This window comes from Maylandia zebra, linkage group LG9 (assembly GCF_041146795.1).
Source record: "Maylandia zebra isolate NMK-2024a linkage group LG9, Mzebra_GT3a, whole genome shotgun sequence".
In the NCBI taxonomy this organism is placed as follows: Eukaryota; Metazoa; Chordata; class Actinopteri; order Cichliformes; family Cichlidae; genus Maylandia; species Maylandia zebra.
In genome coordinates this window covers 21,631,159-21,647,120 of record NC_135175.1, presented here as the reverse complement: position 1 = coordinate 21,647,120, position 15,962 = coordinate 21,631,159, and the positions used below count along the sequence as shown (strand labels likewise).

The window sequence follows — 15,962 nt, the reverse complement described above, 5'->3', positions numbered from 1 at the left end:
CCCACAGTGCTGTCAAACACGCAGTCCAAAGCACACAGACATAAAAAGAGGCCCAGAAAAACCCAAAGCTGGTTTGTGCTGAAGAACCAACAAACGGGACAACAAACTGCACGTCTAGTTTTTCATGTACACGTTCTGACACGCGTTCCTCGAGGCCAGCCGAGAGAAAACATGAATAATTTTGATATATGCTTAAATTCAAACAGTCTTTGCTGCTTGTAGAACATCCCAGAGTGCTTTTTCCAAAAGGAGTAAACTTTAAAAAAAATGCATGCTCACTCACCACAGGCAACTTTTAAAGTGAAATAATTACTGCACTTACATGACTGTCAGTCTAATTCAAATCCACCGGCCGACCATCATACTCGAAACACAGGAATGAAACTCTTGGTAAAGAGAAACAGGAACATAAACTCATGTCTTTCAGGTCTTCTAGTACTTGATTAAGCAAGAACATGATACGAAACATGCCGCAAAAATGTACTTAAATAGAACAGTGGTGGTGCATGCATTTCCCCTATTCCTGGACACAAATGGTGTCTTTTTAAGTACTTCACTTTACCATTTTAAACTTTAGCTTTACACTTCAATTTATTCAGAATGAATCAAAAATAGTTACAAGTACAAAATGTAATTGGTCAAAATTAAAACATGATAGAAAAATGTAGAACAGCTTGGGACACATTTGATGCTAGCAAGCATTTATAGCAGCAGAGGGTTTTAGGAAGCATGCTGCTTATTTCTCTGTCTTTAATAGATTTTAGAGAACAGTAATTCCCTTCTACTTGCAATATCGAGAGAACAGTGATAACTGACCTTAGGTTTAAGCAAAATTGTCTCTTTGATCTCTCTCTCCTCAGGTCAGGTCTGTGAGAAAGTTTCTATGGATCCTGTAGGGTTTTAGTGGCATACCGTATATCAGTTTAAACAAGAAATATCCTAAAACTATTTTAAACTAGACGCTAGTCGGGGACTTCAGAGCAGGAATATGTTCTGTTACAGCTGCTTCAGAGTGAAAGTTTAAGTCATCACAGTCATCCAGGGTGGGAGTGAGGAGTCCACCCACACTATTTTCCCCTGTGGCCTCTCTGAGGATGGATTGCAGTGCTATTGCATCTTTCGTTGTGTCTCCTAATCCACAGATCTACTGGCTACCTAATCATTAAGGGCCACTTTGCTGATTTCTCACTCAAATCTTTATTGCAAGCAGAAGAAAATCCAACATAAATCTTTCTAATGCATTCTGTGTCATACGAGATAAGCCTAATTGGTGCTGGTAAAACTCTCCCAGCCATTATAGCACTTTTTTATGAATATTGGCTACTTTATAATATGCTGTCAGGATCAAAGTCTACCAACTGAGGAAATGTAGTGAAAATATTATTTGGGTTCCTTCCCAGTTTGCTTTAGCATATGCAAGTAGTGATTCTGAAAAATCTGAAGGTGTTCCTTTATACACAAGGGCACCGTAATTGATTTTGCAAGCTTGTCTTTGCTGACACAACCACAAAAGCATGTGTGCCGCCCCTCAGGGAATCAAATCGGAGAAGTCAGGTGAATGTGTAAACCATTAAACTATGGAACAAGTGCAAGTAGTCATTTTGAAGACGCTATTTGTGTAATATTAAAGATACACTTGCCATAATAAAATGTCAATTGATTTGAGCACCTTGGTATAGAAAGTTGTATATTTTTAAGGAGGAGCACAGTTTCTGGCATTTGAGTGGAATTTGTCAAGATGAAAATCAAGTAAGCATGGAAGTGAAAAACACTGCAGTTCTGTAAATGGTCACTAGAGGCCGCCTGCCAAAATGACTCCAAAAGGAAAAAATGTGATTAAAACTTCATCCAAATCATGCTACGGTGAATTTTTCCCTTAATGAAAACTATATTGGAGTGAATTTTAATGTGGTAGCATCATAAACCGAGGGATGGGACTGCCTGCACAGCAAGTGAATTAGCGCTGCACAATTTTTTCCTTCTGATTATTAAGGCTAATAAACACCACTACTCAACACATATACTCAAGAGTTGCATTTTTTGGGTAAAATTCACCCTAAAAAAACTAATTTTGAATTTTGAAACTAAATCAAAATGAAGTCACTACGAAGCAATGAGGAGCCGGTGCTGATGTTTCTAAACAAGAAAAAGGAAGAAACGGAGATTCTGGATTCATCCAATTCAAAAGAAGGCAGCAGGGAGAATTTCATGGCTTAATCCAGGAGTTGCAGCTGTATCACGGCCACTTTAGTACATATTTCAGGATGTCAGTGAGGCAGTTTGGGCTGTCAGATGACCACATCTGAGGAGGCAGAATAATAATTTCAGAGAGCTGAGTGACTCGAAGCGGCGTCTAGCTATGTGTGTGAGGTAAAATGGGATTATTGAGCTACAGTGCACAATGCAGCAATCTGATTGGGTAGATCTGTTTGTTCACATCTGAAAAATTGGATAAATCAAGCTTGGTTTGGTTTGGCTCACAGCACATTCCTGCCCCTCCCTGAGCCTGGTTGTGTCAGAGGTTTCTTCCTGTTAAAAGGGAGTTCTTCCTTCCCACTTTTGCCAAGAACTGGCTCAACGCGGTGGTCTGATTGTAGATTTCAGATTGTTTTCTCTTTATATTGTAGGTCTTCATCCTATAATATGAAGAGCCTTGAAGTGATGGTAGTTGTGATTTGGTGCTATTTAAAAAGAAATGAATTAATCTGAACAGTATAACCAGCTGCTGGTTGTGGTTTCATATATACAGAACAGTTATAATATAAGGTTGTGAGCTGCTTCACATCTTCTTAACTCTAAACTCTACATTACACAGAAAGGCCACACGACAATTCATTTGCTGCTTACAACTTTAAAAACATGCTCCACCACTTGCTGTAGCAGGACTAAAATGATATAAATTATTACAGTCCCCCTCCACCCGCCCCACTTCCGCTTTGGGCATGCTCATTTTAACACAGAGACATGGGCTGATCCCACACAAACAGTTAATAAGCTTTTCAGTCAAGGAGCTTATGGCTAGGCTAAAACATTCAATTCTTCCCAATGAGCTGTCCAGTATGCTATTGGTATTAATGAAGATGTGTTGGGAAACATCTAACACTCCAACACTTCCCTGGAGGTGCAGATAATCAGCTTTTCTGAGCAGCACTGGCTGAAATAGATTCATAAATCTGTAATAAGGACCTGCACTTTACAGCTCTGACTCCAGCTCTTCTCTCTATCTTCCTCTCCATCAAAATGCCGCTCTGAATATCGACTTCGCTGTACGCACACAGAAGTCCAATGTGATTCTCAAGAGAGGTGGAAGGCTATGCTCTGGTAAAAGATTGTCTGTCGAACACTTGAGCCCGGTCTGGATAGAAAATTGCTGTAAACAGCAGAGTGGCAGGTTGTGCGAGGGACTCTGAGCCAGCCAGAACTCACAGTAGCTCCTCTCGCTAGCCGAATGCTGCACACACCCTGCAGGTGTGGTCCACACATCATAAACACTTTATTAATGTACAGCAGCGTGTTCCAGGAATAACCTCAAAAACCAAGAGTGGATGAAACCACGGGCGTTTCTCCAGATTCATACATAATTGCAGCTTCAGTATTTTTTGTCCTTTTTCTCTGGCAACGAAAATAATCTCTGACCAAGAAGACTCGGAGGAAATCATACTTGGAGATGCCATCGGTTTGCAGAAATCCCAGTGACCGCTCTTCGTCTCTATGCATCTTCTCACATTATACATCTCCACTTGCATGTAAACAGACTGAGTACTTTAATGACTGAGTTTATTTTTTAATTATCGAAGGTTAATGGAGTCTGTGAAGGACAGTCTAGCATCTAGGATGGCGTAAGTGTGACAGGTTGGCCAATACTATTCCCTATTATTTGCCTATCGCGAGATATGTTAATATCATCCTATAATCCCAGCAAGCATTTCTTTTCTCCACATAACGTCAGGATGAAAAAGTAGTTCCAAAACGAAAGATGAACTAAAGCCGTAGACGTTATTACAATGTCAGATCGAGTCACGTCTTCAATGTTACGTCACCTAGAAATCCTTGTTGTCTTTATTGATTAGAATAAAATGAACAATCATACAAAAAAAGTTTAAGGGTGGCTTCAACTCAGCTTCATCTAAAGCTTTTGAGTTCATTACTTATGCTACTGAGCTAACTGGTTTCATATGTGAATGTTAGCATTCCTGAGTTTATGAGGCTGGTATGTTGGACAGAAAGGGGATGATTATAAGAGTCTGACATGTAGAGTTCACTATACAACAAATGAAATTGAATTTAGGTGCAGAAAACCATAAATAGACTCTGGTAATACTGGTCTGTGTACGCTGGGAAGATGTTAGGTGGACGTATGCAACTGTGTACTAAACTTGTTAGCTGTTCAAAAAGACAAACACATTATATTCCATCTTAGAAATTATATTTGTATTTTTCACTTTTGTAAGAACTAAGCACTATTCTATGTGGAAACAACGTAACGTCTGTCCAGCTAAAGTTCAGGTTTTGGTGTCCTACTGCGACCAGTTTTGACCAAGGCAATGATGTCAGGGTTTGCTGGGCTATGCTTCCTGCAGTACTTGGATATAAAAACGAACATAATGGTTAAATAACGATGATAGGGTGGAAATGGTGAACAGTTCTTTGTCCAGGAGAGCTCTTTTGATATCATTGTTTGCAATACTCTCAGGACCTGTCTGATTAGTTAAATTGCTGATTAATGTGTAAATATTAAATAAAAAAATTGCCGGGAAGTTATCGCAAATACCCCAGTCTTTGAAAATGATAAAAGTATTTTCATTAACTCTAAGATCTTTTGTTCTCCTGACTAAATCACAGCTGGCATTGGCCTGAAGTATTGTCCAGGCTCTAATCTTGCTGCTGGACCAGAGAATGGGCAGAATGACATTACGTCTGTTCAGGAGAATGCAAATAGCTCGCCCTCAGAAAGGGATAAAAGCGTTATTTGTATTTGTTGGTTTTCCAAGAAGGTTTTCTTAGTTAGAGTTGTTCCAGTGACTCCAGGCTGAATTCAACAAATGCATTCATCAGTGTGTAAAAGAAGCAGCTTCATAGTGACAGTCAGTAAGACACAATTTAAAGCCAATTCGGTAAGATTTTCAAGCAAAACAGACTCTTGCTTTGCCATTAATGCGAGCGCAAGATTGTAATTTCCCTGAAGTATCTGTCATCACTCACTCTGCGGGAGTGCAGAGCTAAACTCAGATGTGACCTAATCTGATTAAGGTAAACGGCTCGTCCACTGATACCTGCCTCGCTGTGAAGTTATCGGAGCAAAGCCTGAGTGATTTTGCTTAGCGAGACTGAGCCTGGCAGGCCTTGTGGCTCCCCTCCTCGGCTGCAAGTCCAGCCATTGCATTTCATTGCATCAGAAAAATAAATAAATAAAAATGATAATGGCTGCCAAATGAAAAGTGTAATTTGAGTTTGGAAAGATGACTCTGGTTGCTTCGAAACATCTAGACTTGAATCAGAACATTTTGCTTCTTTATCAGATTAGAAAAAAGAAAAACGTGATGCAAAACAGCCCGAACGTGCTCCAAGCAATGTTTATTTTCCAAATGTATGATATGCATGACTTCATCCACCATCCCCATTATGATTAAATCCTTCATCTCATTCAACATCCTCCATTATGCATAGAGCTCTAATCAGCACCTGACCAAATGTTTTTAAAAAATGGCGCTAATGAGTTACTACGTCTTTACTTGGAATGAAACCGATAGGACTCTGAAAATAGCCTGCCTGTGCTCTGAAATATTCAGTGTGTGTGCGTGCGTGTGTGAGTGTAATGATTTGTGGCTTCAGTGGAGCCCAAGCAAGCCACAGAGTAACTTTCCTGGACAACAAGTGCTGTTTGCTGTCTGCTTTGACAGGGACTGAAGTGAAGGGCCGGGGGCACTGTTCAAGAAGCTCCCTGCTGATACTTTTTTATGTACGACAGCAGCCATTTGAGGAGCCACAGTGCACGTTTGTGTGTGTAAGTGTGTGTGGGTGTGTGTTAGGCCTTCTTTGGTCAGTGACTGACCCTGGATTTTATCCTGCCAGATTAACTGTCAGATTCCACATGTCATCTGGGTTTTACTGTTCAAGAAGAGCAGGGCAGGAAAGTGTGGGAAACAAGTGCAAAAAAGCGCTCTGAAGGAAAGAAGCAATATTTTAATTTTTTTCCCCAACTAATTTCCTGGATGATCTTACTCCTTCTCACTGGGTGATGAATGTGTACGTTTAGTGGTAGTTTTGATGGATTTGTTTTTGGTGGGTTTTAATTATGAAGCTACAGTAAGCTGCTGGGGAGGGGGGTAAACATTGGGAAATAAATCACAATTGATGGAGTCAATTTCACATTAAAGCAAAGCCCATTTTAACAGTGCAGGCTGGGAAAGCAGTGACTCAGAGTGGCTCGTGTATGTCAGTGTTGCTCAGTGGTAGGTGATGCGGGAAGGTGACCTTTTCTCCAACAGAGCACTGGGTGTAGCAGGAAGCTGTGGTCCCTCTGGCCTCCAGGCACCCTGCGGCTCACTTGGATGGGTGCTGGTGGCTGGCGGGGGAAATGTCAGAGCCCTGAGCTCCGCGGACGCTCGTGTACCTCCCCAGTGTGTGCACACAGATTCCACACAGAGTCTCGTTACACAACAAGATGTCAGCTCAAATGAAAATGGAAATATGCATCAGTTTAAAGAGACTGGCAAAAACCTCTTTCAAAGTTAATGAAAACTCCTGACTGATGAGGGGGATTTGACAGTCATGTCGTCGCCACATGGTGAAGCGCAGTCTTTCGTAAAAAAAAAACAACAACAACAAAAAAGAAAATGTGTTTTCGCACAGCCTGCATAATCTGCAGAGCAGCTGTTGTTTTCAGCCACTTTTTGTTTTTTAACTCAGCAGCAAGGGGACATTTCCCAGCAGCGTGAATAGCCAAGACACTTTCAGTTACATGAGGATACTTGTTTTATGGAGGATGTACAGAAGAGAGATAATAATGCAAACTTCTGTTTGTTGTTGTTGCTTCAGTGCTATTTTATTGCTCAGATGGATAAATGTGTGCAAACCTATCACTAGTGACTTTGATGTTGATAGGCGCATAAAGACACCGTCTTCTGACCTTGCACAGACAATCACATGTTTAAATTCATGTGCATGCAGTTTGCAAATACCACAACCTCCTCTGATCACTTGTTATTGGTGGTGTGCTGTTTTCAATGCATTTTACAGTGTCTGTGGCAGATACAGGGATGTTGAGAGTGCAGAGGGGGGGAGAAGTAGTAGAGTACCCGCCCCCAGTAGTAAACCCTGCTCACTCAGACCTAAAGAAATGGCACATGTGTTAAGTAATAAAATGCTGGTGGGATATTTCTGGCTAAAATAAATAAAGCTATGAGTGACATAAAGTTAGAGCGGACTCCCAGCATCAGACTGTATATTTGCAGGCTGAGCTGGGGGCTCTGGCTCATAATGTTTCCCTGCTTCAAGCTGAACAATGGAGGTTTTCCGTCGATACTCTTGTCTTGCTGTTGCAGTCCGGAGCTCAGTATCCTCTCTGCACCGAGGGCTGCAGATCTGGCAGATGGGCACTGAGTCAATCTAAACAAGCAGCGGGCTCTCCGGAATACATGGAAACCGAAAATTCACGCTTTTTAAAAAATTATTATTTTTGTGTGAAAAAAAAGAGTCATGTGTGACATTTCTGTGCGCCTTACCTTTATCTTGACTTGAAGAAATGCTCTCCTCCTCTTTCGGATTTGCAACCTGTGTTATTATGGACGTGTTGTCCATGGAAACGAGATGTTACGCACCTTCGGCTACACCGTTTTATTCCTTGGCAAACATTACCAGGCGCACTACAGTCCCCCTGGCTGTGCGCAGGCTTTGGAGCGTCCGCTGTTTGCAACGTTAAAATCCCATTTTTGCACTTCCCATACCCCGGTGCTTACGAACGAGACAAAATATCAGCGAGAAGAAGAAGAAACCGGAAGAAACGGTCACGACGGCTGGTCCAAAATGTGAGGTGACAGTCCGATGTGCAGGAGACAAACAAAGCGTCAGTCCCGCATCGAAGCCGTTCGTGTCCGATGTGGCTGTTGCAGGCAGCATAGCCCCCGCCTTCTGCTGCCGCTACTGTACGCTCCAGCTTCTATCCACACACTACAATATCAACTGCGTGATACGGTTACAGTGTTTACCCAGAGATGGCGACCGTCGTCCTACCGGCCCTGCAGGCTGACTACAACAGCAACACGCCTGCAACATTTCTATTATCCTCGTCAGTCCATGCTGAAAAACCCTCTCAGTCCGCCCACCACCCACCGATTGTTGCTATCTTGTCATATCCCTGCAGCTCAGGGAGGGGAAAGAAAAACTTCACACTGCATGCAGACTCGGGACACGTTTTACGACCTGCTTTGTAATTTTTTATCTTATTTATTTTTCATTACGTTTGCTATATATATATATATATATATATATATATATATATATATATATATATATATATATATATATATATATTTACCCTTTACACTAATTTAAATAAATCATCTCACAGTTCAAGGAAATTAATTTAAGTGGAGTAATACTAAATAGCCCATACTAATTAAGTAAAACTTAAAATCTCACACTGTAAAAATGTGACTGTGTATAATTTACCTTAAGTTGTTTAAAAAATTTTTACAACAACAAAAAAACGCATTAATCCCCGAAATTTAAAGAAAGGAGGGGCGGGGTGATGATATGGCTGTAAACATTTCCAGAAAAAAAGGGGAAAAAAGCTCTCTTTTTTTTATAGCTTTGGCAACTCAAAGCCTGCCTAAAAAAAGATAAATATTAGCCCGTTTGTTGTTTTTAAAACAATTTCTCATTACAAATAAACCTTTTACACAAAAATCGCCTTTTGCGAAGTGCTACAATCTTGAGCTACAGCATTAGATATGTTCAGATCGCAGTATGATGATCCCAAACCTACACCCGAGGTCATCTGGAATCCTGCAACAGATGGTGTGGCCCCTGCAGAGCCATGATCTCCACATCATGCAGTCAGTCTGGGATTACATGAAAAGACAAAAGAAACCCAGACAGCTTAAATCCACAGAAGAAATATGTCAAGTACTGCTGTATGTTTGAAACAACCTTCCTGAAAGATAGTTTAAAAAATTAACTCATATATACTTCAAAAACATTCACTTTCCACTTTTTATGTTCAAGCCTTTTCAAAAAAGCATTGCATATAACACAGAGTAGAGCAAACGCTGAGATATCGCCATAGTTTGTCCCTAAATGGGGTTAAACTCCAAGTATCCCATAATAGCTTGACTCTGACATGCCCTGTCCCTTAAATGTATTTGTTTTTAAATGCATTCTCCAATCCCAAGAAGAGATGACCCTGATGGCTGAATGCTCGTTGTTGTTTTGAAACCAAGAGATCAGCCTATAAATTACACGTAAAATCAATGAATTGCTTCTTGTTTACATCATGTAGCTCACAACCATCCCGCATACACCTGCGCGTGCACTGCAGATTCTCCACATGCTGTTTCAGCCTCAGTGGACCATAGAATGACAACAGGGGAGATAAAGTGGTTTTCTGGTCCGTTGCCAACGATGACGTCTCTTAGTGTTCGTCCCTCTTCACCTTAGCTGTCACTTTAATGGAGCCGAAGCCCACAAAGCCCTAAATGACCCCACCTGAGACATGTGTATGATTGCGCGCGGACAGCAGGAGAACCGATGCTTCTGATAATTAGTATGTAATCTCCCCGCTGAAACGATGCTTTCACTGCAGGTCAGCGCCTCGGCTGTGATGTTTACAATAATGTATGTGTAACAGCAACACAACCACTTTGCACAATTGTCTGTCCCCACCTGGCAGTCTGTCTCAGGTTTCTGCATCTGTCAAGACTGCATGGCTTCTTGAAATCTGAGGGGATGGAGCATGTCTGTAACCATGCTGGGGCACTTTGCATAGATAACTCATCAAAGGCAAATACAAATGTTGCAGTAAATATATCTGTGTAAGAACCTGTTAGAAACAGGCTATCATAATCATAACCACACTGGATGGATTACAAGTTCATCATGCTAACAGACTGTAATACAAGGGTGCCAAACATAAGGCCCAGGGGCCAGAACCAGCTCAGCACAGACTGTCCAACTGGATAGCTTCTTTTATTTACTACAGCAGCATTTCTTTATCATGTAGGAAAACTACATGTGAGGCACTGTTTACAATAACAGAGAGGGGAATTTCACTGGTTTGGCCCACTTGAGATCAAAGTGGGCTGTATGTGGCCCACAAAGAAGAATGAAGAAAACCAAACCAATGTCTTCATTAAAAATGGTAAAAATGCTTTGATGTTGTCTAAAATCACTTTGCATCCTTTCTGTTTGGAAAAAAAAAGATACTCAACTGTTTTTAATCATGTTCATAACTATCCATTCTTCTATAAACTTTTTAGTGTGCAGTTATACCTGTTAATAAGCTGCCAGAAAACACATTTGCTCGATGGTCAATTAGGGGCTTTTTCTGATGAATGAAAAGCCTCTAGACTAGAACACTGTCTTTGAGTCACCCCTATTTTCTTTATATGGGAAAGTGGGAAATAAGGGCATTGATTTACATGTGCGAAAGCAAAAACAGAGTTTGTATAAGCTTGAAAGTGAATATTCTGTGCATCCACCTTTATTCTTCAACACAGCCAGAACTCTCTTTGGCAAACTTTCTTGTCATTTCTTTAAGTAGTCTTCAGGAATAGTTCTCCAGGCTTTTTGAAGGACAGTCAAAGCTCTTCTTTGGATGTCGGCTGCCTTTTCTTCTGTTTCCTTTCAGGATGATCCCACATTGTTTCAATAATGTTAAGGTCCGGGCTCTGTGGAGGCCAATCTATGACTGATAGTGTTGCATTTTGTATTTTTCTGTCCAGGTATGCTTTTACTGCATTGTCAGTCTGTTTGTGTCATTGTCGTGCTGAAAAATGAAGCCTAATCATAATCTAAAGGCACTTTTCCGTGTTCATAATTTCAGTTTTGAGAATATCCACAACACCACTGTCTGAAATATAGTCATAAACCATGACAGAGCCTCCACCGTCTTACAGATGCTTGTAAACTGTAGCGTCTCACCTTTTTCCTGAATTCCTCTGTGCATGCTGACGATGATTTGAACCAAAATTTTCAAATTAGGATTCAAGACTCCATCAGACGTGTTGTCATTGATTTTCAGTCCAGTTTACACTGGTTCAGCTCTTGAATTAGGTGCCTTTTGTATGTTTGGATGATTAACAGTTCAGTACAAAGTTTATGATTATCTGTTAAAATTCTGTAGAGTTGGTGGAGAACAAATTAGAGTGAAAAAAGTATATTTAGGACTTTGGTTTGGCCAAACAGAAACTTTACAGAAAATACAAGTCCCAGTTAAGCTTCAGTTAACTTATGCTTGAACTACTCAGATGTTACCATATTAAATTAAAAAGTAATAATATTGCAGTGTTTTGCTCATAGCTTGTAATCGCTGCCCCCAAGGTTCTCAAATGTAATTATTTCCAATTTCAGCAATGATGCTATGAGGGAAACGACACTGATTACTGAGTGAAGTTACTCTAATTAATGGCGTTCAACATCCCATGATATCAGTTCATAAACATAAATATATACAGGAAAAATTATAGGAACATGTATTTCCAAAGCAGATCAGTTCACGGGTGTAGCACTGCTTAGCATCTCATATCACATGAAACACTACAAATAAAACCACAACGATTAACTGTTACACTTGCTCGACTCATGCAATTATATACAGTTCTTCATCTGCAGGTAATCAGAGAGCTGTATCACATAAATATAATGTTCAGCACATAAATATTACACGTAAGTACCTCCTTGTTAATCTTCTGCATGTTCTATTAAAAAGAAATCAGTTTACTGTGGCCCTGAAGCAGCAGCCAAAGAAAGTCAGTCCAGAATAAATAGTGCATAAAGAACTTTAAAGCTTATTCAGGGCCACAGATTAGGCTCTGCAATAACAGCTGCAAGACACAAGTACTTGGAGAGTGGAGCGTGCCAGCAGGATAAAGATATATGCATGACTGACCAATACTGCGGTGAAATATGAGAACAAACACTGGTGGAGTCACTTTTTGATCATGGACATCAAACGCTGTTGGCCTCTGACATTTCTCTGTCTGAGGCGGGGGGAAATGGCACCGCTATCCAGCACCAGATTTCTGTTGATGAATAATTAAAATAAATATCTTCTTGATATTAACTTTGATAGGACACAGATGATCTTTTTCAATGCCTTCAAATGCGCTGTCAGACTGCGGGGTGCTTGAATGTTTTATGAGTGTGGGTGTAGTTCAGTAAGGAGCTGGTATCACTGAATAATCTCTCTCGCTCTGCATGAGTCTCTCTGTGTCTGCACGTTCTTGAGCCGTTCAGGTTGCTCTTAAACCTGTATATACCTTTCAGCATTGTATAAACAGTGGCACAGTGAAGCGTGTAAAGGGACACACAGTAGCCTGAATCCTGCAATGTAAGGCAGCACATTTGTATTAAAGCTGCAACTGGACCAAAGACACTTTTGTATAAACTGGGACACTCAGAGTTGCAGGTGCTTTATACAGAAAATGTACAAGTCCAATTGCAAAAATATGGGACCCTATCTAAAATGTATGGCATAGACAAACAGAATTCAGTGATGTGCAAATCTCATAACATCAAATGTTTCAACTCAGACATTTTCCTGTTCCATGAAAAAAATATTAGATCATTTTGAATTCGATCATAGCAACATGTCTTAAAAAAGTTTAGACAAGGCCCCAAATCAATATATATATATGAATCGATAGTTCACCGTGCTATCCATACATGCAGGTTAAACCTCTATCATACAAGAGAAAGCCATGTGTGAACATGATCTTTCTCTCTCTCATTTAAAATGGTCTAAGGGAAGGAGGAATGGGACTATTCAGCTTGTTATCGGCTCTCAGTTTAAAAGCCTTCATCTCTGATGGTATGTGGGTACATAAGTGCCTATGGAGCTGGCAGATTGCACATCTGGAACTGCACCATCAATGCTGAGGTTTTAGAGCAATATTTGCTCCCATCCAGGCAACATTTTTCAGGGAAAGCCTTACATGTTTCAGCAAGAAATGTTAAACCACATACATGTTAAACAGCTAACTTCATATAGAAGAGTCCAGGTGCTGGGCCTTTTAACAACTGAAAACATCACGAAACAAAAAATACAACAAAAAAGACCCGGGACTCCCCAAAGTCCAGCAGCTGGTTTGTTCAGTTCCCAAACATTTAGGCTGCTACACAACAGTAAACATAACTCTGTTCCTTCCGTTTCCTGTGTTCTATGGTACCATTAATAATATATGTTTTTGTAAGATTTGTAAATCATTGCATTTTGTTTTTATTTACATTTTAAACAGCATCCCTGCTTTTTTGGTCATTGGTAATTGATATATAAATTATATATGCATATTCAGGTCTGGGTTCATATTAGATGAGAACTATAAGAAATTTCTTGTGTCCACATGTCAGGTGATGTTGCTTTATATCATCTGCAGAACGCACCGTAAAAATTTCAAAAATCAGCCAATATTTCCCACATATTTCATTTACATACAGTTTGTCTGTGAAGGTTCTCAGTCATCCAGGTCATCGTAGTCTATGGAGCTTGGAAAGAAAAACATTTGGACTTCTTTAAGTTGCTTGAAGACGTTTCACCTCTCATCCGAGAAGCTGAAGAAGAACTGAAGAAGTTGATGAGATGGATACTTCTCAGATGAGAGGTGAAACAAACTTAAAGAAGTCCACATGCTTTTCTTTCCAAGCTCCTTAGACTATATGTACAGTTAGGTCCATAATTTGTTGGACAAAGACACAAAGTTTGTAGTTTTGCCCCTGCACAGCACCACGGTGGATTTTAAATCAAACTATCAAGATGTGATCAAAGTGCAGACTTTCAGTTTTAATTAAAACAACAGCACTGCATTAACTGTTTAGGAATTGCATACATATTTATAGACAGTCCCCCCATTTTTAGACTAAAAAGTAATAAGCAGTAATAAGCAGTTTCATGACCAGGTGTGGCCCGTTCCTTTGTTATTTATGACAGATGAAGCAGAAGTGGTACCTGAAGTTGTCTCATTATATTTATTGATTTCACTGTAATTTTAATTATTTCCATTTTCTCACACCGATGGCCGAAACCCGTTAATCACATAGTACATGAAACTTTTCATGGCTTTTCGTGAATTTCATTTATGCTAAATTTTATGAGTTTTCAGCCTGTTCAGTCCCTCAAAGTGTATTTACAAAAGAGGAGAAGTCCTTAAGATATAAGAGACCTCAGTGTCCTGGAGATTTATTTTACCTGGGAGTAACCAGAGATTTTATGGGAAGACTTTGGTGTCACCGATCTGTAGTATGACTACTACAGAACTATAAAATGTAAGACTTCTACCCCAGTTTAGGGCCTTGGCTCTCTGAAGAAAAAGGAGGCATGAAGCTGACTTCCCTGGCTACTCTTGAATTTGGGTATTCTCACGTCTAGTTGGAAAGAAAAGGTCGCACAGATCACGCTTTGGACTGTATTGGCTCATTAGTTTACCTTTGCTGCCACCTAGTGGAATAGATATAAACTTGTGATAGACTGAACATAATCTTGAGAGAATATGCAACAAAAAGAATATTCTGTATATCTTATTTTGTAACTAATCTAATGAAATATTCCTTTATGGATTAAGTGTTATCACGGTTTTTCGGCATTAGGACTATTTGTTATGTTATTTTCATTCTAATATGTCATCTTTGGCCACTTGATCCTATACTTTGAATGTAACTGCAATATCCAAGCAGTAGCCGACTGTTTTAATAGTTTTACATACTGAAGACCATTGTTATTCCAGGAACCGATTCTACCGGCTTTAAATGGCTTTGAATATTTATTTGTAAAAAGACTGAATATTTTGCATATCACAGAGGGGAAAGCATGTAAAAAGTTAAATTTACATAGCCACATAGCCCAGCATGAAAACCTAAACTCCTATCTGTTTACAGTAAAGCAAGAAGCAGATGAAGCATGCAGGTTTAAAAAAAAAAAAGAAGTAGGATCTGCACTGAAAAGACCTTGACAAGTCATCCAGTATCAATCAAATGCCAGTAACTTTTCTTATTGATGAGTGAGTGCTAAATGATGGAAACCCTGCAGGTCACATCTTGTCATTCCTCTGCAGAATAAGGGCACATTTTAGTGAGAATGAGATGATGAGATTTGAGCCCCAAGGGACACATGAAGTGTCTGGCATTTGTCTTATTGGAAGAGTGATCTGCTCCTCACCCTTGCAAAAAAAAAAAAAAAAAAGCCAATTGTGCAAAAGACATCAAAAAAAATCTTGTAAAAATATGGATTCACACAGATCTAAAAGAAGAAGAAGAAGAAGAAGAAGAAGAAGAAAAAGAAAGAGGGATCTGAGGTCTGATAAGTTTGTTTTTCCTTCTTTTCTTGTGAGAAGAGTGGAAGATAGAAAGAGGGCTTCATGGGCACAACTCCACAGTATCCACAGAGAGACACAAGGTTACCATTTCTGAATGACTGTAATGATTTAATCCTGGCCCATACCCTACAATAAACAGACTGAAATCGGCTAATAGCAGTTTTAGTTATTATTTTCTCTCGGAAAATGTCATTATTTTTGTCAATAACTGAAATAAATGCTTGTAGATCTGTATGAGCTGATAATAGATTTGTTGATGAATGCCGGCCCATAGACAAATAAATTCACATTTACGGAATACAGTGGATATTTTTTCTCCTTTTTTTGCTTCCTCGTAGGGGGCTTGTCTGATTGCTGGGGTCTGTAATGTTGTATGGTCTTTAGCTTGGAATAGAAAGTGTCTCGCGGGAACTGTTGTTGTGATTTGGCGCCAAATAA

General features: G+C 39.8%; 1 protein-coding gene across 2 annotated transcripts in view; it reads right to left on the bottom strand.

Annotated features, from left to right (window-relative positions):
• ctdspla (CTD (carboxy-terminal domain, RNA polymerase II, polypeptide A) small phosphatase-like a) overlaps positions 1-8,340 on the bottom strand; it is a 35,758-nt gene extending 27,418 nt beyond the window's left edge. Inside the window, exon 1 of one of the 2 annotated variants that reach the window (XM_004546744.3) lies at positions 7,725-8,340. In XM_004546744.3, coding sequence (XP_004546801.1) covers positions 7,725-7,800 — 76 coding nt within the window. In that variant the 5' untranslated portion in view covers positions 7,801-8,340. The remainder of the gene's footprint in view (positions 1-7,724) is intronic. The other variant, XM_004546745.3, reaches the window with a different exon arrangement.
• Between the last annotated feature and the right edge of the window lie 7,622 nt (positions 8,341-15,962).